Source organism: Sciurus carolinensis, chromosome 2 (assembly GCF_902686445.1).
Source record: "Sciurus carolinensis chromosome 2, mSciCar1.2, whole genome shotgun sequence".
Lineage (NCBI taxonomy): Eukaryota > Metazoa > Chordata > Mammalia > Rodentia > Sciuridae > Sciurus > Sciurus carolinensis.
Genome location: NC_062214.1, coordinates 26355814 through 26383614, shown reverse-complemented (window position 1 = coordinate 26383614; position 27801 = coordinate 26355814). Strand labels below are relative to the sequence as shown.

Here is a 27801-nt window from a genome sequence, read left to right as displayed (position 1 = left end):
ACTCTGAATCCCTTTCACATCATTGTAAAGTCGAAAATTCTCTGTCAAACCATCCTGCCAGGTGCAGTGGCTTATGCCTGTACACGTGTGCACCCCCAGATCCCAGTGGCCCTCCCCTGTGCACACAGTGCTTGGAGCAGAGAGCAGGTCCACAGAGGGGAGACGCTGCCACTCAGCTCAGGACTGCCCGTGGGACCTTAGAGCTGAACCCCAGAAGGCTGTGGGACATCAGTGCAAGCCCTGTCCTGACAGGTGTGTCACTAGCCGGGTCCTTCCTAGTGAGGATCAGCACCCTTCTGAGCCCACGCCTTGGAACATCTCCCGCGCAGCAAGACCCTGGGCAGCAAGGGACACACCGCATGCCCACCCTTCCCCTTTCCCGTTGCTGGCCCCACTCGGGGCTGGACCTCTGGTCTGAGGGGCCCAGCAAGCCCATTCCCCAGACACGGAGCAGCTAGCACTTGCTGGGCCGCAGGCCAGGGCCCCGACTGCCGGGCTGGCCAGGTGAGATGAGTCGGTTCACCCCACTAAAGAGGGAGACTGAGGTGGATGCGGGAGCGCCCGCTCGCTCCTGCTGAAGGACCATGCCCGAGGCCACAGGGGACCAATTCGGGACATTCTGACAAGGCTGGGTCACCAAGAGTGGGTCACCAAGCGGAGGGTCAGAAGGGGCCTGGGGCACTGGTGACTCCTGAGGTGAAGCCCTCCCGCGGCTGCCCCGCCCTGGCTAGGAAGCCTCCTCCGGTGGCCCGTGCGGGCTGGTCGTCCCTGGCTCACGGGGGCGGCGACTGCAGCACTGCCCGCCCCCCTCGGGCCTCACTGGACTCCGCCCCACCTGAGGCCAGGCCGTTCCCAGCCCAGAGAGCCGACCTCAGAGGGCCAGCTTGCTCCCAGACCTTCTGTCTCCCCAAATACCCACCGAAACCTTTCCTCCTTCTTCCAGCTGCAAATCGCCAACAGGTGCAGTGTGGCGTTTGGCTTTCCTCCGGGTGGCCCCTGCTCAGTGTCCCCGTCTGTACGCAGGGACCCGGAAGTTACGCAGACCCGGGCTCAACCGGAGCGCCGGTGGGGCCCGGGGATCTGGAATGACCGGAGCCCCCGGGTGTTTTCTGTCCCCTTTCTCGCTGTTGCTGTTGCTGTTTTGGGGTACCAGGGATTGATCCCACGAGACAGGGTCTCACTGAGTTGCTTAGGGCCTCGATTTTGCTGAGGCTGGCTTTGAACTCACCACTCTCCTGCCTCAGCCTCCTGAGCTGCTGGGCTGCACCGTTGCACCCGGCCCCTTTCTCCCTTTTCTGTTTCTTCCACCACAAGAACTGGCTTGGGATGCTGAGTGTAAAATGTCAGGTTTCTTGCTTCTCCCTAACTTTCTACGCTCCATTCAAAAAAAAAAAAAAAAAAAAATATATATATATATATATATATATATATATATATATATATATCAATATCCAGACAGTATTTTCTGGAAAACTGGCAGCAACACATTCTTCTAGTCGGGTGGGGAGGGGCTGATAACTGGAGTGACTTCTTGGGACCCAGACCCAAGGCCCTTCCCTCCCTCCTGGGCCTCAGCTTCCCCATCTGGATAATGGAGGCTTGGGCAGGGCACCCTGGCGCCCCTGGCCTTCAGGAATCCTGAAATCCCTCCTCTCCCAGGACCTCCCCAAGGACCCCTTGGCTCCACTGCGCCCTCCAGAGACCAGCTGCAGATCCAACAGACAGGAAAGGAAAGCTTCCAGGAGATGAGGCGCCTCCCAGGCCGCTGCCCGGCTGGCGCAGGCCTGGGCTCTTGGCTCCCACCTCAGTGGGAACTCGGAGCCTGGAGCAGGGAAGGAGGCCCTCCAGCCTCCGTGCCGACGTCAGCCGAGACAGGCAAAGCGCCCGAGTTCCCGGAGCTGGGCAGCAGGAAGGGCACTGGCCAGGCCGGGCGATGCTGCGGCCTGAGGCTCACAGCCTTGGCCCTGTCCTGTGGACATCATGGGACACCATCAGACAAGGCCCTCTGAGTGACAGATCAAGATAAAAACTAGCCCACGCTGCCATCGAGGTGACCATAGGCAAGACGTGACAGACCCAGGCCCCAAACGCGGCAGACCTCAGGAGGGACTGGACGGCCTGGCTCCCGTCTGCCTTCTAGACGGATCATTACCCCGCGCATCAGCCCGGCAGAGCAAAGAGCTCAGCCCACCTCGAAGCCACCCGCACAGCCCAAATCCCATAATGAGAGGCTTCCAGCTCCCTTGCTGATGGCCTCCAGGGCCCCGGCAGGCAACCTCTTGCTTCTGAGTCATGAACCCTCTCGTTTAACCACAGGTGGGCTCAGGCTGCAGGTCCCCAGCAGAAAATTACGTATTGGGGTGCTGTCGCCGTTTAGGGTTGACTGCATGTGACAGGCAATTCAAGAGACACATACATAAGAACGGGGTTTGTTTTAAGTTAGGTTTTGCTACATCACAAGCTGCCCCCAAAACTTAGTGACTTAAAACAGCCACGGAGGGGGCTGAGGGGCACAGCTCAGTGGCAGAGCCTGTTTGTACCATGTAGCCCCAGGGTTGAATCCCCAGGACGGCAAACACAAAGCCACTGACGCTCATGATTCTGTGCGTTGACAGTTCCGACTGGGCTCACTGGGGACAGCTTACCTATGTGGTCCCCACGCATCTGCACCAGCTCGGCCCTGGCTGGCTGTCGGCAGGAGAATGGAGGTGGCTGGGCTGTGCGGCCTCCCGTGCTCCAGCAGGCGAGCTCGGGCTGGCTCACCGGCAGATGCAGCTCCCAGCGGGGCCCGGAGAGCCCAGCTCCAGGTACCAGCCCTCTTCAAACTTCCTGCTGACCAAAGCAGGTCACGGAGCCCAGCCCGAGGGATGGAGGAAGGGCGAGTTTCACGGGAGAATCTGTGAGGTCCTGCGGCGCCGGGCGGACTCTCAGTGGAGGAGTTGGATCTGGTCCTGCAGAACAGCCTCTTTGGTTTGGTTTCTCTCATGGAGAAGTCTGGGAGCCAACTCAAAGCGCTCCCGAAGACCCCAGGTGGGGCGGTTTGTGCAAGAAAATAAAGTAGTGCTGGACTGTAGCCGCCCAGATACAGAACACCCATGAGTCTGCGCCAGTATCAATGATGAGCAAGTGAATAAATCGTGAGAAGAGAGAAATATCTTCTCCACGCTGAAGAGTTCCAAATAATCCATGAAGACTCTCCATCCCTAAGGAGGTGGACGGTAATCCCCACTCCTCAAGTTAGGCTGCAGGAGGTTTTCTTCCCAAAAGCACAGTCAGGAAGGAAGAAAAGAGTCACCGTCAGAGGAGAAATGGGCCAGCGCTCAGGTTGGCACCGCAGGGAATGTGCCGGATGCCGAGGGGAGAGGGGCCCTCGCCTCTGCACTCTGCCTCCCAAACACGTCACCCATCGGCCCAGAAGGAATGATCCGAAAAATCCCAGTCAAGGGACACGTTATCAAACACTTGACCAGTAATCCTCAGAACTGTCAAGTTCATCAAAAGCAAGGAAAGCCTAAGAACTTGCCATACCCGATCAGATCCTCAGGACACGTGGTTGCTAAATTTAGTGTGGTGTCCTGGAGAGACTCCCGGGGCAGCAGAGGGACATCAGAGAGAAGCCCAGGAGACCCGAAAGGAGTGTGGACTTTCTGCAGTTAGGGACGCCCTGGTGTGGGCTCGCCGAGTGGGGCATGTGTGCTACGCGACCTAAGCTGCTAACGACGGAAACGGGTGGCCCCACAAGGAGCGCTGTGCTACCTTCACTGTAGTTCTTAGAGCTAAAACATTTCTAAAATTCAAAAAAGAACTGTTAAAAAACAAATGAATGAACTTAAAAAACTTTACACCCAAAATACAAAGAACCCAATCAATAAATGGGCTAAGGAACTGGGCAGACACTTCACAGAAGAAGAATACAGGTGATCAACAAATATATGAAAAGTGCTCATCATCCCTAGTAATTAGAGGAATGCAAATTAAAACCACCCTAAGATTTCATCTAACTCCAATTAGAATGGCTGTTATCAAGAACACAAGCAATAATAAGTGTTGGCGTGGATGTGGGGAAAAGGCACACTTGTACATTGCTGGTAGAGTTGCAAATTGGTACAGCCACGCTGGAAAGCAGTGTGGAGATTCCTCAGAAAGCTTGGAATGAACCCACCATTTGACCCAGTCATCCTACTCCTCAGTTTATACCCAAAGGACTTAAAACCAGCACACTACAGTGACGCAGCCACATCAATGTTCACAGCAGCTCAATTCACAACAGCTAGGTTGTGGAACCAACTGAGACGCCCTTCAATTGATGAATGGATAAAGAAACTGTGGTATATATACACAATGGAATATTATTTGGCCATAAAGAATAAAATTAAGGCATTTGCTGGTAAATGGATGAAGTTGGAAAATATCATGCTAAGTGAAATAGGCCAAGCCCAAAAAAACAAAGACTGAGTGTTTTAACAAAAATAAAATAAATAAAAAATAAATAAACCTTTATAGTCCAGGGCTGGTACCGTTCCCATGGTGTCATCAATGTCCCAGCTTCCATCTACCTTCTTCATGTTGCTTTATCCTCAAGGTTACCTCTTGATCCAAGAGGTTGCTGGGGCTCCAGTCATAATATCTGAGTCCCATATAGGAAGAAAGAGAAATAAGGGAAACTGGGCTTTCCTCCAAGTTGTATCAAAATCATCGAAGGATATTACCCAGAAGTATCCCCTAACAAGTAGCTTCAGGAGAGGTTGGGAATATAGTCTTGGAGCGGGAATTTACCACCAGGAATAAAATCAGGTTTTGGTCAAGAAAGAAAAAAGGAAAGAAAGGAATTGCATAGGCAACTCGCACCCTCTCAGGGCTGATATAAATTCCATTTTACAGATAAGCATGCTGAGGCTCAGAGAGTTGAGTGCTTGCCCATAGCCTGAGGACCAGGCAAGAATTTCTGGAAGATGAACTTGAAGTCAGAAATCACAACTCTCAAGCCTGTGGCCCTAACCATTAGGCTATGCCACCTTATCATCAAGCAGGGAGGCTGATTGTGAGATATGGGAGAGGCTGCTCTGCCGAGCCTGAACTGCCACTGGCAGCCCATGGAGACCCTGGAGGGCGAGGCCATTGCCTTGGGTCCCCCTGTACTTCTCCCAGCTCTGGGCGGATGACTGTCCCCACACGTGGCCGTGTTGCGCCACACAGAAATCCCTTCCCACCCTCTGTCTGTGCGTGACTTGGCCTTCACTCAGCAGGAAGTCATCGTCACATGTCAAAGACCCTCTGCCCTTTCCCCATAACCCAGCCCAGTCATGACCATAAGTTCTTGCTTCGAATCTTGGCTGTTGACCTTGTTGCCAGTTACTCAACCTCTCTGTGCAGAGCCTGAATCTATGAAAGAGGAAGCTAATACTACCTCTCTTATAGGGTCGAATGAGGTTTCAATGGGAAACAGTGCCCGGCCCACCGTCAGTTCTCAGCAAACGTTTGTCTTTGGGGACAGGGTGCTCCCGAGTTCAAATTCAAGGTCAGGGAGAACTCACGTGTGGCCATGCAGATGATTTACGTACCTTTGCGTTACCGTTTCGGATCCTATTCACAGTGGAAGAAGAAAACACTAAACAGTGCCTGTGGGGATCCCATTACCACCACCCCCTTCCCTTCCCTGCTCCCAGCCTGAGTGACAGCAAAGAGCACCAGCTCTTCAGGTCTGGCTCTGCTCTGATGCAGTCATGAACTTGAACTCGCGGTGTGACCTTGGACAGTCACTGCCCCTCCTGGACTTGGCTTGCCGGCCCTCCAGTGGCACAGTGATACTGCTGCCTGGACAGATGTGGCACCGTGAGGGAAGGGCAGGTGAGCCGTGGAGCACTGGGGGACCCGAGCCCATCTGGGGTAAACAGACCCTGCAGGTAGTTAGAAAAAAGCCTCCTGACCCCGGAACTGCCCCTTCCCGGGCTGGGACTTCCAGGCTCAGCTCTCCCGGGTCTGTCCTACATCTGCTGTGTGGCTCTAGGTAAAGCGCCTCCCCTCTCTGGTCCTCTGTTTCCCATCTGCTCACTGAGGCCTGCCTTCGCCTCACCTCCGCCCCATCCCTCACGGAGAGGCCAGGCGGCCTGCCCACAGCCGGCTAGCGGCACTGATCATGAAGAGCCAGACCCCGAGTCCAGTGCTCTCTCTGCCCAGAGGCCCCGATAGCTGCGGCATGCGACCGAGGGCCACCGCTCACCCGAGGCTGCCCCGGCCCCACAGTGTGGTCTCCCCGATCAGCCTATTGGCCAAGGGGACTTGGCAGCTCCAGAAATGACCAGCCCAGAGCCCAGGGTGGCTTGATGGGAAGGCAGGTGCCCCTCAGGAAGGGCCGGGAGGCCCCTGGGAACCTGAGGGGAGCCGGGCCCCCTCCTGGGCCCTGACCAGGGGTGATGGGTCTCCACCCGGGTTCCCTCTGGACGCCTGGCTGCCCAGCAGGAATGCAGGGCTGCCACATGCGCCACCAGCTGGGGTCGGAGGAGGGCGCTCGGCCGCGGGGCATGGTGCCCACGTCCAGGGCCACGCTGTCCGTGACGCACGTTCCCACGCCCACACCTGCGCCAGGGATGGCCACCGTCCTGGAGGGAAGTGAAGGTACTTCCCACATCTGGGAACAGAGAGGAATGCAGTTTCCTTCCCCAAACCTGCCCGGGCCGCGGCTTCCACACTGTGACCCTCAGGCCTGGTCCTGGGCGGAGGCCGGCCCAGGAGCCTTGGGGGACAACAAGCTGGGTAGGTCTCCCCTGAAAGGCACTCGCTGCCCAGCCCACATTGGTCTCCCAGGAAACCACTTCCCCTCCCTGGGAAGGTCTGTCCCTTCCAGCAAGCAAGGTGACATAAAATGATAATGAAGACGATGACACAACCAGCTGACTTCTTTTTTTTTTATTTTTGGTACCAGGGGTTGAACCCAGGTGCGTAACCACTGGGCCACATCTCGTAACCTTTTTTTTTTTTTTATGTTTTATTTTGAGACAGGACCTTGCTAAGCCTCTTGGGCCTCACTAAATTGCAGAGGCTGATCTCAAACTTGCCATCCTCCTGCCTCAGCCTCCTGGGTGGCTGGGATGGCTGGCATGCGCCACCACCCCTGGCTTTAGCCGACATTTTTCGGAGCACCCTGCTAGGAATCTGGCCCGCAGCCCTCACGGAAGGTGGGTATTGTTAAGAGCCCCACTTCCCGAAGACTGGGGCTCAGGGAGCTTACATGCCTTTTCCAAGGATACCCAGCTAGTGGCATAGCGGAGCCAGGATTTGGATCCTCCAATGACCAACCGTTGGAGCAGCGTGGCCCGGAACAGGGCTAGGGTGCAAGGCGGCTTACAGAGGGGACCCGAAGGCTGGTGGAGAGGAAGAGGTGGGCACGGGCCTTTGTGGAGCCCCTGCCACGAGGCTCACGCACATGAGCTCCCAGACCAACTGGAGCAAAGCAGCACCATCCCAGCTGCGCAGCTGTAGCCACTGGGACTCAGCAAAGGGAGTCCCTTGCCCAGGGTCCCACGGCCGGGAGTGGCAGAGCAGGGTTCTGTCCAGGGGCCGCTGACCAGAACCCGTGACTCTCCCTCCTCTGGGGTCCCAACCTCAGCCGGGCTCCTGCACCCGGCCGAGCTCTGCTGTGGAGCCGCAGTCCACCTCCCTCCTGCCTCTGAGCTGAGTGTCGGGGGTGGCCAGTGCCCTGCCGGAGGAGGGGCTGGCAGAGGGACAGGTGTACAGCCTGAGAGGAGACCAGCAGCCGGCCTGGCTGCACCTCCTGGGCTCCTGGGGGTGACCCTCCCGCAACAACCAAGCCGCCAATCCTGTCGGTCCTCTGGGCCTCAGTTTCCCTATGCTCAGAGAGGGTGACGGGAGTGTTGCTAAGGAGCCCTTCAGCTCTGGCACCGTGGGCTCTGGGGACGCGTGTAATGGCCATCTGCTGCTGCAAACTCAGTAACAACTCCCACGTAGCCCGTCACCGTCTCCGCAGGCCAGAGGTTGCTGGCAGCCTCTGCAGGGTCTTGCCAGGCGGAAAGAAGGCTTTGGCGGGCCGCTGTCCTTGGTGGAGGCCCAGGGACCGCTGCCAGCTCCTTCAGGTCGTGGGCAAGCCCAGGTCTGCGGGTTTCCCCATCCGAGTGCCTGTCTGTGTGCTGGCTGTGGGTTGGTTGGAAGCCCCTCTCAGCCCCCGAGGCCACCACAGTCCCTACCCATCCTCCTCCAGATTTCTCTCACGTCCACCTTCAGTACAGCACCTGGTGGCCCACCTTTCTGGGTGGATCTAGAATCCAACGCCCTTTCCTCTCCTCCCAGTCCAGCTCCTTTGTCTCCTGCAAGGACGGGTGCAGTACCCTGAGACCCCCTGGCTACCCTGCAGCCCTTCTCCACTTGGCAACCAGGGGACTAAATGACAAGCCGGATCCTGCCCACCCCTGCTCAGAAACCTCCCCACTGTTCCCACAGAACAAGCCCAGGTCCTCGTGAGGCCTGGCACCATGGAGCCCCTTCCCCTCCCCGTCCCCTTGCCCACCCCGCCCTCCACACCAGCCCCCATGCTGTTCCTCAGATGCTCCTCTGACTTCCCTGTGCCTAGAACACTCTTCCCTGTGGACATCCCCCCCCACTGAAATGTCACCTCCTTGGCAAAGCCCGCCCTGCCCACCTAAGTCAAAAGCACCGTCCTCAGTTCTAGAAGTTGAACATACACCCGGCCCAGCGGCTCCTCCCCTCGGTATTTACTCCAGAGAAATGGAAGCCCAGGTCCACACGGGGAGTCACAGGCGTCCGCAGCGGCTGTCTCCTATCAGCCCCAAAGAGGAAACGGGCCAGAAGTTTCCCGAGGGCTGGACGCACACACGGACCGAGGCGTCCACCCCACGGGCCACTCAGCTCTGCCGGGGAACTGGCTGCAGGTCAGGCCAAGGAGGCCGCCTGAAGGAGGCGGGGGCATTTACGTGGACTCCGGTCATGGTCCCTCGGCAGAGGGACTCGGGAGGCTTCCTAGGCGGGGAGCCGGGCGGGAGCCGGGAGTCACTGGAAAGGGGTGGGAGGGAACCTCAGGGACCGGCGGAGACGGTGGGGAGTCTCGGCCGCACTGGCCCTGCGTGACCCCGGCTTGCTGCATGTCGACGTCTGTCCCTTGAAAGGAAAAACCCTGGGTCTCCTCTGCCCTTCCGCTTCCTGTCCCCGGGACGTCCACTCTGGTGGGTGTCATCCGGGTCCCCTGGAATGCCAGCTCCGCAGGGCAGGCATTTTATTTGTCTTGTCCTCTGCTGTGTCTTCAGGACCTAGAGGGTCACTTGGTCCCTGGGTACTGGAGGGACCCCATGAATGAGAACGAGTCCATCCTGCAGCACTGAGCTGCCCCTGTGCCCAGGGGAGGCTGCCCACATCAGGACGGGCGGCGGCGGACTCTGGGGCGTGGCCTGTGCCTGGTGCCTCACTGCTCAGGCATCTGGACACGCCACTCCGGGCCGCGTCGTGCCCACCGCCGGCCCTGGCGGGCGGCCCAGCCCACGACCTGACGCATCGCCGGGGTTTCCCGTGGTGCTGGGTCTGTGGAAACCAGAACACCCCTGCAGAGGGTGGAGCCTCAACCCAAGCTGGGCAGAGCCCCGGAGGTGGCCCGCTGGTCTCCAGGCCTGGTGCTGGTCCACCGGGGTCAGTTTTCTTGGCTACTTTCTTTCACTTTGTTTTAAATCCATTTTTAGTTTTTCTGCATAAAGAGTCATGCACATGATTCAAAATTCAAAAGGAACAAAAGCTAAAAAGTAAGTAGTGTCCCGACCCCAGCCAGGCGGGTCCCCTCCCCAGGGGCCGCTGGAGTGTGGGGTTCCCTGTGTCACGGACTCTCCGGGGAGATTCCGTGCCAGTCCTGGGGCTTATGGGCGCGTGGTCCTGTTTCCACAAACAGCAGACACCGCAATGGCTCCACGCTGTGCTTTGCTCACTGACCTGGGTACCCTGTGATCTCACATCCCGACTGTGCAGGATGCATTTTTGATGGCTGCATAGAATTCCAGGGCAAGGCTGGGCCCCAGTTTACCTAACCATTTCCCACAGATGAACATCTCTTACAAACATGAGGCTCTTACAAACAACAGCGTGATAAACAGCATCGTTCGCTGGAAACAATGGGCACAGCGCCTCCCAACCGTGTCCCGGCCTTGCTTCTCAGGAGAACTGGCAGCTCCGGCCCGGATGAGCCCATGCTCCTGGGTGGTGACGGTGGGCTGTGTCAGGGCCTTTCTGTTCCCACCCCCAGTGTGTCAAGAGGAACGTGAGACCCAGACACAGAGCGGCACACCTGCCTGCGGACGCTCAAATGCCACAGGGTCTTGGGCCTGGGAGGCTGCGTGCTGGGTTCTGCCCTCCCTGGTGTGACCTTGAGCAAACAGCTTCCCCTTTCAGAGCAGCTGGAAGAGAGGCGAACAGCTCCCACCCTGGAGCCCCTGGCTCCCTACCAGCACCCAGTAGGTGCTTGTGGCTTGAGAGCGGCTCCTTAGTTGGTTTGGAAACGTCTTTCTTTGAAGGCGTAAATGTTTAAATATCGGAACAGACGAAATTTTCTAAACACCTGTGCAGCACATGTGGGTCCTGCCAGTGTCCGGGATTAAGGGTTTGTCCTTGGGGTAGTTGCGGGGGGCGGGGCAGCGCATCAGGCTTGGAAGTGGCCAGGCGAGATTCGAACCCGGGCAGACCCGCTCCACATTCTCAGGACCAACAGTGCCCAGCAGAGGCCCAGCAAGGGGACACGGGCAGTGCGACGCACACGGACAGGGCCAGGTCCCACCTGGACTCCAAGGAAACTGCATCCACCCTGGCCATGCCGCCTCAGGGGCCAGCTGGCCTCCTGAGCCTCAGGGTCCCCACCAGTAAGGTGGCTGCCCTGCGGGGTGAAATCCACTCAGGCAAAGGCTGCTGGCGTGCAGTGTGTGGGGATTAAGGGATTAGTCCGTCCACGTCCATCACTCGGGAGAGGACGGGGCGGCCGGGCGGCCAGCAGGCCTGCTTGTCCCCAGAGCCTCCAGCACTGCCTGCACAGCTGTCAGGTGGCCCTGCTCCAGCCCAGCGCCAGGCTGGCAGGCTCCAGACAGGGCCCTGGCTGGGTCCATGGAGGGCGGGACGGGAGACGAGGGGGCTGTTTCCAAACACCAGGAGGCCAAGGGACAAGACCCCGCCCCTTCCTTGCTCAGGCCCTGTCCCCTCCAGCCTGGGGTCCGCCTTGTCCACCAAGGACCTTCCTGGGGGCACAAAAACCTCACAGTTCAACAGGAAGCCAAGGAACAGGAGGGGAACGACTATCGGCACCCAGCTCGAACTCAGGCCCAGGCCCAGCTCCGGGAGGCAGATCTCTCCCACAAGCCACTCGCTCGTTCCTGTCCCTCAGCAAATGTTTACAGAACACCTCTTTGTGATGCCAAGGGCTGGGGACTTGGCCTAGAGCAAAGTAAAGTCCCTGCCTGCTGGAGCTGCATTGAAGTGTCACCTACAGTCACATAACGTGGCCTCCATTTAATCTAACCCGGGAGGTGATGTAAGCTACAAAGAGAAACAAACCAATGCAGGGAAGTAGAGACTGTCATGCTGAGGGCTCAGCTGTGGGGGTGGCAGTGAGTGGCCAGGGATGGCCTCTCTGAAGAGGGGGCAGAGGAACAGAGACCGGAATGAAGGAGAGAGTAAGTTGGATATTGGGGAAGAATCAATACTGGCAAAGGAAACAGCAAGTGCAAAGGTCCTGTGGTAGGACTATATCTGGTGTTCCTGGATAAAAGGGAGGAGTAACAGCAATTGGGATCACGAGGGCCTTGTCCAGCAGTTAGGCTGCTGGGTTTTGGTTCTGGCTGCCTGTTAAGAAAGACCTCACATTGTTCAAGGCTGCCAGAGCTCCACACGACCTGGCCCTGGTGCTCCAGGTCTGGCCTGGTCACCTTTGCTGTTCCCAGACTCTCCTATTTTCAGCACAGGGCCTTTGCACATGCCTCCATATGGAATCCTTTCTTACTCCATTGCTGCTTCTTGTAGTTAACTCCCACTGTCTTCTATCTCAGGTTTTCCAGATCTGCCTGGCCAGCTCAGCAAGCCCTCCCTCAAGCATGGAAACGGAAGTTCTCAACTCACCCCTGACACACGGCGCTGGTTCTCGACTACCCCTACCCATCAGGCTCCGCCTCCCACAGTAACTCCTCTGAGAAGCCTGCCCCCTACCTCCCCTGCTCCCCCACCAGCCACAATTTGTTCACTGTCCCATGGGCCTCTGGGAGCCCCTGGAGGGATGGGAGACCCGTAGTACACACCAGAACACAGCCCCAGACCACACGGGCAGGGAGGGGTTGTAGAATGACTAATTGATCCCCGTCTTCTATGTGAGTGGATATGGACTCCCTAAGGGCCTGAGATTCCCAGATGGGCAGAGGGGTTCCCCAGTAAAAGGACAGACAGGGGTGGGTGAGGGAGCAGGGCCACAGCTTCAGTTTTTATCCCTCTTAGAGATGCACATGGGTATCTGGCTACCGCTGTGCTCAGAACCCAGTGAGGCACACAGTGGGTGCTCACAGATGCTGATCTTACAGATGGTGCTGGAAATTCTATTTATAAAATTGGCTCTAACCTACCAGGAAAGGGGAAGCTCTTGAAGAGTTTCAGGAAGGAAACTGGCTTCACTAAATCAGTGCTATGTGGAATGTAACTATGGGGAAATGAAGGGTGTCAGACGATTACAGAGAAATAAGGAGGAACCTGAGCAGATGAAAAAGCAAAGCAGGTAGTAACTCCAGGAAGAACACAGAGCTGTACAGGAGAGGAAGCGTAACCAGAACGTGTGCCATGGCTTAGCAGGAAACAGTATTTACACGGTCATGATATAGATTACACTAAATGTTCATGTAACAGAAAAGTGTGATAAATGTAGAACGGAAGAGAGGGTGAGGAGAAGCTAAGTCTCCCTTGATGGTAATAAAAAGAAGCCCTTTGACCACTTTCCAGGCACGTACGCTGTGCTCAGCACTTCGAATCCTCCTAGCAATCCAGCAACCTAAATACTCTTATTATCCTCATTTTACAAATGAAATAAACTGAGGCCTGAGGAGGCCCAAGGCCAGATCGCCAGTGTGGGGAAGAGGGTGGAGATTCAATACCACACAGTCAGACAGCAGAAACCACACTGAAGACATCAGACTGGAACACTGGTCAGCATTGATCTGCCTAAAACTAACCAACAGCCAGAAAAGCTTAGAAATATGGAGGAAAGTACCAGGAAGAATGGTTGAAAGAGTTGCAGGTGGTAGCCTTGGGGGTCCCGGGCTGGGAGGAAAGGATGGATGGAGCAAGAGAATGTTTTTACTAGTGCTATTTAATTATTAATTTTTTTATACCAAGGATTGAACCTAGGGGTGCTTAACCACTGAGCCGCATCCCCAGCCCTTTTTTGTTTGTTTGTTTGTTTGTTTTATTTTGAGACAGGGTTTTACTAAGTTGCTCAGGGCCTTGCTAAGTTGCTGAGGCGGGCTTTGAACTTGTTATCCTCCTGTCTCAGCCTCCTGATCTGCTGGGATCACAGGTGTGCACATGGCACCAGGCTAGTGCCATTCAATTTATAGATATGTCCATGAGGTAGAGGCAGGAACTGACAGGAGAGGGACACAAGGGACTTCCCATGGTAATGACATTTCATATCCTTTGGGGTTTGGGGCAAAGCATGCACTTGTCAGAACTCAACCAATGATACATTGAAGAGCTGTGCATTTCACTACATAAAAATTTTAACTCCAGGAAGAAAAAAAAGGAACATAAGCCAATATTGAATTCTAAAGTGCTTGGAGTGAAATATACTGCTTGCAACTTTGAAAAGTTTAAAAAAATATTTTAAAAAAGTGGCATTAATGGCTGGGTAGAAGGATGGCTCGATGGGCGTATCCCTAATAGAGAGGTATAGCAAAAGACTAACAAGTGTGGATCAGCAGGTGGGTAGAGGAGTGTTCAGTGTATAATTCTTTCAACTTTCTGTTTGAATTTTTGTTAATAAAATGCTGGGGAAAACAAACAACGTATCATTTGGAAAATAATATTGCACTTTTTAAATCCTGGATGAGGCAAGCTGTATCAGGTCTGAATGGACCCACGCACTCTAGCCTTTCCACGTGTGTGCCTAGATGTCACCATGCTCTCTCCTAGGTCCCTACCCTGCCCTGCAATCCTGCAGTTCTCACCCCTCTCTGCTCCCCTGTACGCAGGACGTCAGGCAGGATGGGGGTGATCTCCCCCTGCCCCCTTAAATGCCTCAGTAGCACAAGCAGAACCATTTCATCGGCAATAGCTCCTGCAACTAAGGCCACCCTCTGCCAAACTAAGGTCCAGCAGGACAGGGGGGCTTTTCCAGGGGCCCATCACCCCTCCAGGACACAAGAGAGCAGCCAGGTTTCTGGTCTCTCAAACCCATGTGTATATATATAATTAGCTGGTGGGAAATAGATCAGGGAGCAAATCTCATCTCTGCCTAATTAGGGGCTAGGCAGCTGGGGCCAGGCTGGCCCAGGGGAGCTGCTGTGGAGGCCCGGGCAGCCCCAGAAGCGGGGGCAGCAGCTGCAGGCCCTCGCAGGGGGAAAAGCAGGCTCGGATCCGAGGCTCACACTCCAACTGGGGCTAGAACAATAGAGGGGCTGTTTCCGCAGATCCCAAAGCCCACAGAGGGTGGGAGGGGAAGCCCCCAGCCTGCTCACGCTGCAGATCCCTGAATGGCAGGCCAGGGGCCCCAGAACCCTGGAGGAGGGGGAGCCCTCCCTGGACCAGGCAGCACCTGTTGGAGTAATCCAGGCTGCCTGACGCCATTGCCCTTCCCCAATCCCTCCCTGCTCGCTTGCCAACAGATTGATGCCCTTCTTGGCTATCCCCTGGCCCACTTCCGGTGGGCAGCTCTGGTCTCAGGGTAGAAGACCCTGAATACACTGACCTTACAGTACAGGATGCGCTGGCCACTCTGTAGTCTGTTCTCTTCCTCAGACCAGGGCAGGGACCATTGTCTGTTTCATCCACTGCGGGGCACCCAGGAGGCGCTCAGTAATAACACGAGCAGAAGGAAACGCCGCCGGGATGAGGAAGAGAGGGGCAGCGGGCCGGGGAGCCAGGGACCCAGGAGGCCACTATGACTGCGCCTGACCCGTCCTGCAGGCCTGCTGTGTGACGGCCCACAAGTCACCACCCCTCCTGAGTTCAACCTCTTGCTCTAAGACGACACACACCTGACTCTCCAAGGTCACCCTGAGAATTCAGTGAGAGGATGAGCCCAGCACCTAAACACAGGAGCAAGAGGCCACCCCAGTCCTAGCATCTGAGCCTCGAGTCCTTCATCTGCAAAGACCCAGGTAATGGGGGCTGGTTGTGGCCAGAGGCAGACAGACAGCTGGGCTGACCTGGAGATCTGTCAACAGCCCAACGGAAATCTCCTCTTTATGCTTAAAATAAAACCTACATCAAACCTGTCACCAGAGCCCCCATTAGTGCTTCCTGTTTCTGAGCGCTGCAGCCGAGGCAGCTTGTGTGAGAGGAAACGCTGCCCAGCCCGCCCCACTCCCACCCTGGGGGGCTGGCCAGGCCACCCCTGGCGTGGCTCTTTGTGTGCCTGGCCCTAGCCACTCCATCAGGCAAGGGTGGTTTCCTAGCAGGTAGCTCACCGGAAAGGACCTCAGCGCCCAGTGCCAGCCCCCTCCTGCCCGGGCCCAGGTACTAGGCTGTGGCATGAAGGGCCCAGAACACAACACAGTCCCAACGCGAGGAGGGCTGTCCCACCTGTTCTCCTCTGAGCCCAGGAGGACTGGCTTACCCAGCATCACCCGGAGTTCCAGGCAAGGCCACCCATTCTGCTGTCCACCTCCCAGAACTCCCACTTCCCAGCCACGCTCTGTGGCCCCCGTGACCCTGAGTTCAGTGCCCTCCCTGGGATTCTTGCCCCCTTGGGAACCAGGTGGGATGGGGAAGGGGGAGCATTCAAGGCTGGGGAGGGTGCAGGTGTGACTGCCAGACCTTCTACTGCCTGCCCACTTCCTGGCACAGGGGAAGCCCATAGTCCTATCCCGCTCTGTCCCCACTCACTGGCTGCATCTGTCCCCTCCCCTGTGAAGGGCGTTCTGAGGACCCTCTCTGGGGCAAGTCTCAAGCCAACCACTGACCTCCTCCACTCCAAGGCTCCCCTCCCCCTCCCCCTGGGAACACAGAAGAGTCTGAAGGCCCAGCCTTGAGAAACAAGCATTTATTAACCAGAGGGAGCGAAGTCAGGGCAGTGCAGACTCCCAACCAGCCCCTGTGGTCCACCCACCTAGCCAGCTGCTGCACAGCAGGAAGAGCAGCAGATAGGCCCCTTCCTCCCCTCCCCATGCCCCAGGGTGCGTTCCCAGGAAGCTAGGGCCCACTGGGTAAGGAAGAGGAAGTCAACAGGGACAGAAGCCAAGGAAGGAAGGAGGAAACAGAGTCACTGGGTAGGCAGACTTGGCAGACCCCTTGGCCCCCCACTCCCAATGGGGAGGGCTAAATGGCCAGATGCCAGCCCCAGCAGAGGAACCAAGCAGGGGTTTGCCCATGTCAGAACCCTGGTATGAGGGGAGGAGGGGCCAGGGTCAAGAGCAACCCTCTCCAGGATCAGTCCTTGCCAGAGGATGTGGTTCTAAGCGGAAGCTTCTGCCTCTACACCAAGTTCACACAAGAGCTGCCTCTGGTCTGCCCAGAGACCCAGGCAGTGCATGCAGAAGAGGTCAAGGGCCTCTCCAAGATCTGTCCTGTGGTGAATTCCGAGCCAGGCAGAGGGCTAGCCCTCGGCTGCTGGGGTCTCCCGTGCCTGCCGCAACCCATACAGCCACTTGATCACGCGGGCATTGCGCTCCACCACCGACACGCCATAGGGGACCCGCTCCTGGGCCCGCTCCTCCACAGTAGCAGAGCTGCGGTGGGAACAGCCCCCCTCAGAGCTGCCCGGCCCAGCACTGGGCCCCGCCAGTGACACGATGTCCGAGCTGGCCCGTGCCAGGTGGGCCACTCCCAACCCCCGTGCTTCCTCTGGATCCAGACCACAGAAGTTAAAAAAGCGCTCAAGGTCGGCGGCTGCCCTGGAGAAGCGTTCACTCAGGTCTGACTTGGAGCGCTGCAAACCCGGTGGCCGACCTGGGCTGGAGGTGGCGGCAGTGCCTGGTGATGGGCAAGGTCGGGCAGGTGAGGCAGGCAAGGGGAGAACGTCCACTCGTCGGACTGCAGCTGTGCAGGGTGACGGGCGCGGAGGAGTGGCTGGGGGGTGCTGGTAGGCTCCCTCTGCCCGTCCGGGGGTACGACTGGCCTCGGCAGGCAACACGGGACTATCACACAAATTGATGAGGCTGCTAAGGATGTCCAGGTCCAGCTGAGGCCGGCGGCCGGGACCCGGCAGGGCTCGGCGGCTAGGCGTGAGTACTGTGCGGCGAGTCCCGGGGCTGAAGAGAGGCTGTTTGGACAGCAGAGGCTGCACAGGTTCCTGGCGGGTGTTGGCTACATGCAGGCTCTTGACGTACTTGGCCTTGTCGGCCTCCAGGCGCTCCACGGCACTGGGTTTCCGTGCTCCACCCTCCGCTGGTCTCCGCAGGAGGTACCCGGGAACCTTGGTCCGCAGGCGAAAAGGTAAGGTTGGGGTGGCGGGGGCCCCGTGGCTCAGCGTGTCCACTGGCATGGCTACTACATCCCCGGAGGGCGCGCGTCTGAACGGATCAGAGAAATGAGGAGACAGAGTTCCGGCACAAAGTTGGCAGCTGGACGCCGGCAACGGCTGCAGTGAAGGAAAGAAAAGGGGCAGAGCACGCTCAGACAAAGGCTCACCCCAGGCTGCGAGAGGACAAGACGCCTGCCTTATTATAAGCTGAAGGCCACGCCCCGCCTCACCGGGAGCCAATCATCAGGCAGCAAGCTACAGCTGAAAGGCCGGTTGTCCCGCCCATATCACCTCCCTCCCACCCCGGGCCGGGACCAGTCCAAGCAAAGAGAAAAAAGGCGTTAGAGAAGAAAAATAGGGCAAGGCACACTTTCAAGGGAGCAAAGCGGGCTCCAGCTCTGCGATGGGACCAGCCAGCTCAGCCTGGCGTCCTCTCAACAGCCCCATTCTGCGGATGGAGAAACTGAAGTTCAGGGACACAATTAACTTGCTTAAGCTAACCCAGGCTCTGCCCTTGCCTCCAAGCAGGGAGGTGCTGGAGACAGAGGAATTGGGATTAAGTGACCAAGAGCAAGGGCTCTAGTCCTTCACTGCACCTGGACTGCCCACAAGAGCCTGGTACTACCTCCACCCCTCACCCTTCCGGGCAGGAAGCTGCTTTGTGCCATCCACCTGTCTAGACATGCCAGGCCCCAGGCGCAGGAGCTGAGCGTGTAGGGGAGGAGCAGAAAATCCCCACCCCTACCCCAGAGGAGTGCAGGCACCAGTCAGCCTCCAGTGTGGGACTCCGAGGCTGATATGATCCTGTCAACCCTGAGTTATGCTGCTCCGAGATCACACAGCCCCGCATGAGGTACTCAGCAGACCCTGGATCTGCCAGCAGGCATTGGGTGGGCACTCTCAGGCTAGAGGACCCACACCTGAGTGCACAAGCATCCACATGGCCACCCATACACACACCAGGGCCCGTGCCCCAGGTATCAAGCCAACACTGTCCCTGTTGCCAAGGAAGACCCAGGGCCACAAGGTTCACCATTCTCCTCTGCCCTTCAAGGGCTTGGAGATGGAGCAGAAGAAAACCCAAACACTAAGTCCCAAAACTTCTCATCTATAAGACAAAGGGGAGGTGTCTAAGTCTGCAAGAGGACTTGCAGTTCAGGCCACTAGACCCATGCTGTCCAATTCAGTAGCCACTAGCCCCATGGGTCTATTCGACCTTAACTAAAAATTTTAATTAAATAAAAACTTAAAATTCATTTCAAGTTCTCAGCAGTTGCACGTGGCCAGTGGTCCCTGTGCCAGGCGGCACAAAAGAGACCCTGCTGTGTGTCAGACATTTGATACCACCCTCTCCCGTATGATTTCCAAGAAGCCTGTGGCTGCCACCCTTTCCTGCAGTTGGAGGAACTGAAACAGAGAACTGATTGCCCTAGGTTCCAGTAGACAAAGGGACAGAGTCACAGGAAGCCCGCCCTGACTGCTACACTGCTGACTTCAACACTGCACCCTTCGACCCCAAAGCACTCCCAACACCCCCCCACACACAATTTATTTTCTCCTTCTTAAGTACCATATAATTCACTTTCTTCTCCTATGGTTGTTTTATTTTTTGTTGCCCCACCTCCTAAAACATCAGCTCCCTCCGGGCAGGGGGTTCTGTGTTTTGTTCACTGCATCTCACATTCGCGATACTGCTCGCAACACATGCAAGGACTTATAGAATCAAAATGTACATGGGAGGGGCTGGGGCTGCGGCTCAGTGGTCGGGCGCTCTCCTAGCACGTGTGAGGCACTGGGTTCCATCCTCAGCACCGCAAAAAAATAAATAAATAAATAAATAAATACATAAATAAAGATATCAAGTTCATCTGCAACTAAAAAAATTTTTTTTAAAACTGTACATGGGAGCCAGGTGTGAGCAGGCAGATGGAGATGAACTAAAGAGGGCCACCCCAAGCTGCAGCAGGCAGCAAGTCCAAGGTGGTAACTAGTGTTCAGGAGTGTGGCAATCCAGAAGTGCACGCAAATTCTACTTTCTTAACTGTGCATATTCAGTAATAATACATTTTAAAATAGTGCTCATTCGGGACACACAAAACGTGGCTGCAAACATCTGCTCCTGCTCAGCCCAGACTCCAGCTCGGGACCCCAGCAGCAGTGCGGAGCTGAGACTACAACCTTAGCCTGCACTGCCCCAGAGGAGGGATGGGGAAGTGGGAAGGGGACAGAGCCCTAGGAGAGGGCAGGCAGGGTCTGACAGGAGGCCCTCCTACCTGTTGAGGTAGCCAGACTCTGCCCCACCCCCCACCCCCACCCCCCATCCCAGCCACCGCCACCCAAACCAGTCAAACCCGTCGGTGGCGAGGCGGTTCCCTCCCAGGCACCAGCGGGGGGAACAGGGAAGGAGGTCGGATGAGCAGGGCCAGGCCAGAAGCCCTCCTGGAGCCGGGCTCTGACACCCACTCCCTCTGACAGAACCTGCTGACCCCAGGGTCCCCTCCAGCTGGGCAAGTCACCACACCCAGCTAAGAGCACTGGTCCAGGGTCCCGGGCTCACTCGCCCACCTACCCGCCAAGCACCTTGCGCAAGTCGCAGTGCCTCTTAACAGACCAGGTTTCCTTATCTGTGAGATGCAGGTAAAAATAGACCTCCCTGCGGTCAGGTCACCGAGAGCAGGGAGAAAGGGTGGCGCTCCGAACCAGGCTCGCTGTCCTATGTATTATGACTGAGGACCGGACACCGTCCCCTCAGAAGCCTGCTCCACAAGGGTGTCTAAGCCCAACTGCGAATAGAGGAGACACAGAACAGAGGCTAACCAGTGGGCACACCTGCACAGTCCCATGTCACAGGGGGACAAATGCTCCGAGGTGACCCCTGTGAGGGGAAGCCTGGGTCCCAGTCACCAGGTAGAACTCTATGTCCTCTCCATGGCCTTCTCTTACCACCCAAGGCCCCACCCACGGATTTTTAAATGCTGCCCACAAATATCCCCAAATGCGCTGGCCTTGGAGCCCTTCTTATCCTTGGGGCACTCAGTCCACCTGGCCAACTCTCCCCAACCCAGTCCCACGTCATCCTCGGGAAGTCATAGAATGGGTGGGGAATTGGGATTCCCAGTTTGGTTTCTGCCCCCCCACACACACCCGGTCTCCTCCTCTGGGAAATCTTGAAGGTCTCTAGTGGAGGCCATGCTGTGTGACACCCAAGGCCGGCTGCCCCACTCTGAGCCTGGGTTGACCTGTATATCAATGAAGGGGCTGAAGACACAATTCCTACGACCCCAGTAAGTCTGAAAGGGGAGCACCTGCCCACCTGGTCCCCACCATCCAGGGGAGGGAGGAGCACTGGGTTGCCCCCACCCGGGTCAGAGGACCCTGGTCTCACCCCCGCCAGCTCCTACCTGGCTGCGCCAGCGCTGCTGCCTTGAGCTCCGTCGCCCGGCCCACCTGAGGCTCAGGTTACCCGCCTTTGCGCAACTTCCGGCGGCTGCAGCCGGTGAACCCGCCAGCCCGGGTATTACCCAGAAACGGGGAAGGTAAGCCAGGCAGGGGCTGGAACCAAGCCCCAGGGCACTGACAGCTGGCTGGGTGCCGACCCAGTACAGTCCCTCCAGGCTCGCCCAGGGAACTCTTCCGGATTAGGGACAGCCCACAGCACACGGGGCGGCACAAAGCCCCCGTGACACTGTCAGGGAAGCGCACCCATCTTAGCCAAGGAAAAGCCGAGCCCCTTCCCTCGGTCTCAGCCACCGCCAGTTACCTGTCACTGTGCCAGGGCTGGGAAAGTGCCTTTCCTGGTATTAATTAACCCACTTTACGCTCCCAGGAACGCCATGAGCTCAGCTCTACTGTCATCCCCATTTGATGGATGGAAAGTTGAGGCTGGGACTGGCCGAATCACCCGCCCAAAGTCACCCAGGCAGCCCAACCTGGGCACCTTCCCTTTGCATCAAGTCCTTTTCACCTGCGTGCCTCTGGGTAGGTTTTGGCCCACTACTCTATGAATGAGGAGACTCCGACATGGAGGGACAGACCAGCGTGAGCTCCAAGGGCCCTGGGATGCCCACAGAAGCTCTGTCAAAACAGTCAACGTGGGCAAGGGCCGCCTTGACAGTGAGCACAGCTAGAACTCGGTGCCAGGCTCCGCAGCTACTCGGCCCTCTGGGCCTCCAGGAGGGAGGCCCTCTGTAACCACACTTCCAGAAGAGGCTGGAGCACTGCCCGCAGGACCCTGAGAGGGTGATGGCTGTCTCCTCTGCCAGCCTGATCCCGCTGTGTCGCTTGGGTGGGCACACTGGACCTGAGGCCCAGGAAAAGAAGTGTCCACCAGGTCTCCGATGTGGGAAGGCCAAAGGGGGTCTGGTCCCATTTCTGTGCCTGGTGGAGGCTGGGCCAGAACTTGGTGGGGGCATGAGGAGGCAGGAAGTGACTCTGGTCAGCTTTGCTCCAGTCCCCAATGTCAGGGGACTGGGTACAAGACCATCACTCCCAACAATGGCCCACAGGCTCCCTGCTTGGTGCTCCACTGAGGATCAGTAGGTGACAGGGAGAGAAATCTCTTCAGGCACTAGTAGGAAATACAGAGCAGCAGACAATCCCCACAAAGCAGGGAAGAACTAAGCTCTCCTCAGCACTGGCTGTGCTCCGGCACTGTTCTAGGCTCCTTATGCATGTTCATTATTTCATTCTCACGCTGACTCTATGAGGCAGGTACCACCATTGTGCCCCCTGTGCAGATGAGAAAACTGAGGCACAGAGAAGTGAGGCCACACAGCAGGCAAGCAGCAGAGTCAGGATTTGAGCCCAGGCTTGGACTGGGGGGCCAGGGGGAGGAAGAAGACAGAGTTTACAGCCTTGGGCTTTGGCCACTCATCAGATGTATCCCCCAGGGAACGCCTAAAGAAACTACAGCCTCTTTGTCTGGGTCCCAGAAGGATGGCCACCTTCAGAAGTACACCCAGGCTATCTTTCTGGGCCTCAATTTCCTTAGCTGTAAAGTGGGGTAATAATGGCAATGTTTTCCCAACAAACCAGATCTCATTACTGCTGTGCTTAAACCTTTCTGTGGTTAAGGAATGGAGCCCGCCGGCCCTCCAGGACCAAGACCTTGCTCAATGCTACCATCTTATCTCCAGCCTCTTTCCCACACCGGCCACAAAACCCTTCCTGCTGGTCCTGAATGTGCCAAGGTCTTTCCTGCCTCAGGGCCTTTGCACCAGTTGCTCTCTGCCTCCAATCTCCTACTTCATCACCTTCAGATCTCACTTCAAATGCCCCCTCCTCAGAGAGGCCTCCATGACCACCTAAGAAGCTTCCACCAGTGCACTAACCCCTCTTCTTCCCTTCCCAGTATTCACCCCACCCTGTCTCTTTATAGATGTTCATTTACTGTCACCCCCACTGGGCTCCACCATACCCTTCCATATTTTCTCCCTCTGGGGACCAAACACAGGAGGAAACATCATTGGCCAAGGGGCTGAGCTGGGAGCTGGGCCACCATTCAAGAATAGAACACTAAATGCACACAGCTTTTTTGTATGTCAATTACACCTCAATTAGAAAACAAAGATAGGAACAAAGAAAAAGGCTAAACATATCTGTCAGGAACAACACAGAAGTTCTGTTGTGTCCTTAATGGGGCCTGTCAGGAGCATTTGACAGCACTTTGTCCTCAGTCATAGCTGATTAATTGGGTAAGAAAATGCCTGACAAATTTTGCCTCTGCCCAGTTATGATTTTCCCTTTATAATTAATAATTACCTGTGGGAGGGAATAAAAAGACCAGGTCCCTGGGCACCAAGCCTCCCCTGCCCCCAACTTGCCACCCGCCTTCCCAGACCTGCCCCTCCTCCTCTGGCCCCAAGTCTCCTCCACTGCAGCAGGATTCTGGGGCCTGCTCGTCAAGCCCCGTTCTTCCTCCAAAGACACCAACCTCATCCAGAACTCGGCTCAGGCTGGCTCTGCTGCCCGCAGGGCCACTCTATCCCAGTGTGACACCCCCCCACCTCCTGTCGGATGTAGCATGGACTCCAGACCAACCTGCTAGGGTTCAAGTCCCAGCTCCACCAGTAACTAACTAGACCCTGGTAAGTTCCTCAACTTCCACACTGTGACAGCATCCATAGCAGCGCCTCCCACCCAGCAAGAGGCCTGCGTGGGGCCATCGCCACCAAAGCGTGAGCTGGGCTAACTGTTCAATCCCGCAGATCCCCAAGTGCTCAGAATTCTGGGCTGCTGGAGGCCTCACCCAGGAGCCTCACCCAGGAGCCTCCAGCAGCCCAGAATTCTGAGCACAGCTGTCCCAGGCCACAGATCAGAGCAGCACAGGTAACAGCTAAGAGCAGAGCGGTTTGACTGACATTTCTCCAAGGACATAAAAACAGTCAGTAGGTAAAAGACCAGATGCTCAAATCATTCATCATTAGGGAAGCACAAATCAAAGACATGAGGCACTGCCTCACAGCCATTAGGACAGCCATTATCAAAAATATACTAACAGATAATAACCAGGGCTGACGAGGATGTGGAGACATTAGAACCGTGGGCACTGGTGCTGGGAACATGAAATGGTACAGCTGCTGGGAAAACCAGTAATGGCAGTTCCTCAAAAAAAAAAAAAAAAAAAAAATTAAACAGCCATGCGCAGTGGTTGCAAGCTGTCATCCCAGAGGCTCAGGAGGCTGAGGCAGGAAGATGGAGTTCAAAGCCAGCCTCAGCAACTTACCCAGGCCTAAGCAACTTAGCAAGACCCTGTCTCAAAATAAAATATAAAAAGGGCTGGGGACGTGGCTCAGTGGCTAAGGGCCCCTGGGTTCAATCCCTGGTACAAAAAAAAAAAAAAAAATTAAACATAAAATTACCATAGGTATCATCCAGCAATTCTGCCTCTGAATGTATACCCAAAGAATCAAAAGCAGGGACGTAAAGGAACCTCTTTACACACTTGCATGCAGCAGCACTATGCAATCACTGAAAGGTGGAAAAGACCCAAGCATCCATCAATGAATGAATGGAGAGGCAAAATGTGGTGAGATATATATATATATAGTTTTTCACCCTCAAAAGTAGGGGAAATAGAAGTTAGTGTTTATTGGGCATGGAATTTCAGTTTGGGAAAAGTTCTGGGGTGGATGGGGTTGATTATTTCACCACATGAGTGTCACTGAACTGCACACTGAAAAGCAGTTAAGGTGGCCAATGTTATACACATGCAAAGGGGAGAGTGAGAGCGTGGAATCTGGAGTTCCCAGACTTCCTAGATTTGAATGCCACCTCTAGGTGACCTTGTGCACATTTTAAACCCCTCTGCAAGTCGGAAATGGCATCAGCAGTAACTCCATGAAGAGCTGTGGGAATGGAATGAGTTCATACTTGTAGAGTCCCGAGCGCCTAGTAAGCACTCAGGAGGCATTAGTGATTTTCCGTCAGGGGCTGGGAGGTGTGGCTTCTGGTGTTTGTCATTTTTATGACATTCTACACCGTCTGCTCCCCCTTCCTTCCACCTGCTTCTCTCCTTCTGGCCCAGACGTGATGGAGACAGGGAGGCCTTTGCCTGCCCCAGAGGAGGATCAGGAAGGCTCCAGGCAGTGGACAGGGGCCAGCCAGTAGGGCAGCCCAGCTCGATTTCAGCCCAGCTGTCCAGGTCAAAGACACCCGCTGGGTATCCTCCAGGGCCATGCCAGGTCCCAAGCTATTTCTGGAGTCTTCCTGCTGCTCCTGTCCTGGCCTGCCCAGCAGTCGACCTGGCCCAGGGCAGCCTTGCACAAGCCTGGGGAAGGGAGAGATGAGCAGGCTGTGGGAGGAGGTGGGCGTGGAAGCCTGGGGCATTGAACTCCTGCCTGGGCCACCCAGGTGCCCACCTCCACAACTCAATATCCTGGGCCTCGGTTTGTACCTGAGGCTGCAAAATGGGGAAAGGGGGCTTGAACAGGGTCTGAATGAGGGAGAAACCACATGCTAGACTTCAGGGAGGGACCTGGCACACAGGAGGGAGGGTGGGGGTGAGCCAGAGCCAGGGCCAAGCCCACTTCCTGTCCTAGATTGCCCTCTGCCTAGGCCTGACCTCACCATCATGGCGTTTATCTCAGCCCAGAGATGTGAAGAAACTTGCCAAAGTCACATAGCAAGTCAGTGACAGATCACAGGGCAGTGATCTCATGATTTTATTTATACTTAATCACTAAATATAAATATTTAATGATTTTTTCAATGCACATGGCTCAAAATTCAAAAACTTTAAAGGGAATAAAGTTTAAAAAAAGGAAAAAAAAAAAACCTCCCTCGCACCTCTGTCCCCAGCCCTTCTCTTCACAGGTGCCACAAGGACAGACCGTTGTGCACCCTTCCAGAGAAACTTGAGGCACACACGAGCAAGCAGGGACGTATACTCTTTCTCTTCTTCTAAACAGCATCACACTATGGGTTTTGTTTTCACTTTGCTCTTTTACTCAATATATATGACGTTCTCGATGCCACATCAGTACATAAAGAGCGTCCAATTATTTCCCATCAGTCCCTCCTAAGGGCAGCTTAGCATCTGTCCTGTTCATCTATTGCAAACCACATGCACCTACAGCATTTTGCCCAGCAGTGGGACAGTTGAATCAGGGGATGCACTTATAATTGTGACAGAGACGGGGAAGGACTGCACTCCATGGAAGCTGTCCGCATTGACCTCCCACCAGCAGAATACACAGCAAATGGTCAGCAGATGCTAATTAATCGAGTTACCTTGATTACCAAGGCTCAGGGCTCCCTAGGTTCGTGCTGGGAGGGAGTCCCTAACTTGCCTCATCCTAGCCCCAGCCCTGCATCACATTCCAGTGGGGGAAGACAATAAACTGGCTAACAGAAAAAGTAAATAGGGCATAGGGTGGAGCAGATGTCACTGAGAAAAGCAAAACACGCAAGGAGGCTAGATCATATGAAGTCAATAAATATTTGCTGAAAGAATGAATGAATGGCTTGTTTTCTCTCTGAGTTCCTCCCCCCAAAGTCAGGAGGAGGGTACAGCAGAGAAGCTAAGAAGTCCCTTCCGAAGAGATTCATTCAAGACACTCAGATCCTGTGTCTACGGGCCAATGCCTCTAAGATGAAAGTCAGATAGACTGGGAGCCAAGCCCTGCGTTGCCAAGTCTGTGACAGCCCCCACCTACAAAAGCAGCCCCACAAGAGCAACCTGTGGGTAGCGACGTACCCAGGAGGCTGAGCAGGACCCAACCTACATTAAACACGCCACCCTGGGAGGATCCAAGCCTCATCCCCAACTCCAAAGTCTCTCGTGACCAGTGGCTTTGGTTTACAGGCTGTCCCTACCGGCCTTCCACCAACCTGGGACAGACTCCCAAGAGGCCAGCAGCGACTCCCAGAGCCTTAGAATCTGCTGCCCACTCACCCCGAATCAAGCCCAGAAACGTCAGCCCCGTTTGATCCCCAGAGAGAGGTCCTCTGAGGACAGTTTGGGAATTGGGACCCTCTAGGCATAAGGGTCTCAAATGAACGCCGAGTCCCGCCCCTGGGGAAGGGAAAAGGGTGTTCGGAAGGGGTGCGGGTGGGGCGGGGCTCGGGCGCCGTGCTCCGCCCCCAGGGGCTGCGAAACGACCGCCAGCGGCGTGGGGTCTCGCAAGGCGACTCCAGATGGCCAAGGCCAGTGGCTGTGAGGTGAAGCGGAAGACGTGGGGTCTGGGTCGACCCTCGGTGGCCTGGGTCTCCGCCTTGGCCTCGGCGGCCCGTCCGTAAACCAGGACGCGGGGACCGCGCGCACGGCAGGCCGGTGAGCGGGACCCCGGACCCGGGCTCGCACCCCGCAGCCACCGCGCGCTCACCTGGAGCCCGCGCTAGGCGTGTGCGGCTCCCCCGGCGCCGACTGACGGGCTGACAGCTCGGACTCGCGCCGGAGCGGAGGCCCGGCCCCTGGTGGGAGCCGGGGGGCTGCCTCGCCGGAGCCCTCCGCACCGAGCCGAGCAGGTGGCCCGGCCGTCCCGCGGCCCCGCCCGAGCGGAGGAAGGGGAAGTGAGCGCGCCCCCCGTCGCCGGAATGGTTCGCCCCGGACTTCCTGATTGGTTCCTCGCTTCCGTTCGAACGCCGCGCCGCCCCGGTTGCCAGGCAACCGCTTAGCTTCGGCCGCGTGAAGCCGGCGCGGCGACCGG

General features: G+C 56.4%; 1 protein-coding gene across 2 annotated transcripts; it reads right to left on the bottom strand.

Annotated features, from left to right (window-relative positions):
* Nucleotides 1-16218: 16218 nt before the first annotated feature.
* Nucleotides 16219-27658, bottom strand: Fam110a (family with sequence similarity 110 member A). 2 transcript variants are annotated; one of them, XM_047540337.1, is made up of 2 exons: nt 27478-27658; nt 16219-17770 (listed from the first exon to the last, which is right to left on the bottom strand). In XM_047540337.1, exon 2 carries the CDS (start codon nt 17672-17674, stop codon nt 16787-16789), a length of 888 nt encoding a protein of 295 aa, XP_047396293.1. In that variant the 5' UTR covers nt 17675-17770; nt 27478-27658; the 3' UTR covers nt 16219-16786. The 2 variants fall into 2 exon arrangements, with proteins under 2 accessions (XP_047396293.1, XP_047396294.1); XM_047540338.1 differs by lacking the exon at nt 27478-27658 and adding an exon at nt 21055-21178.
* Between the last annotated feature and the right edge of the window lie 143 nt (nt 27659-27801).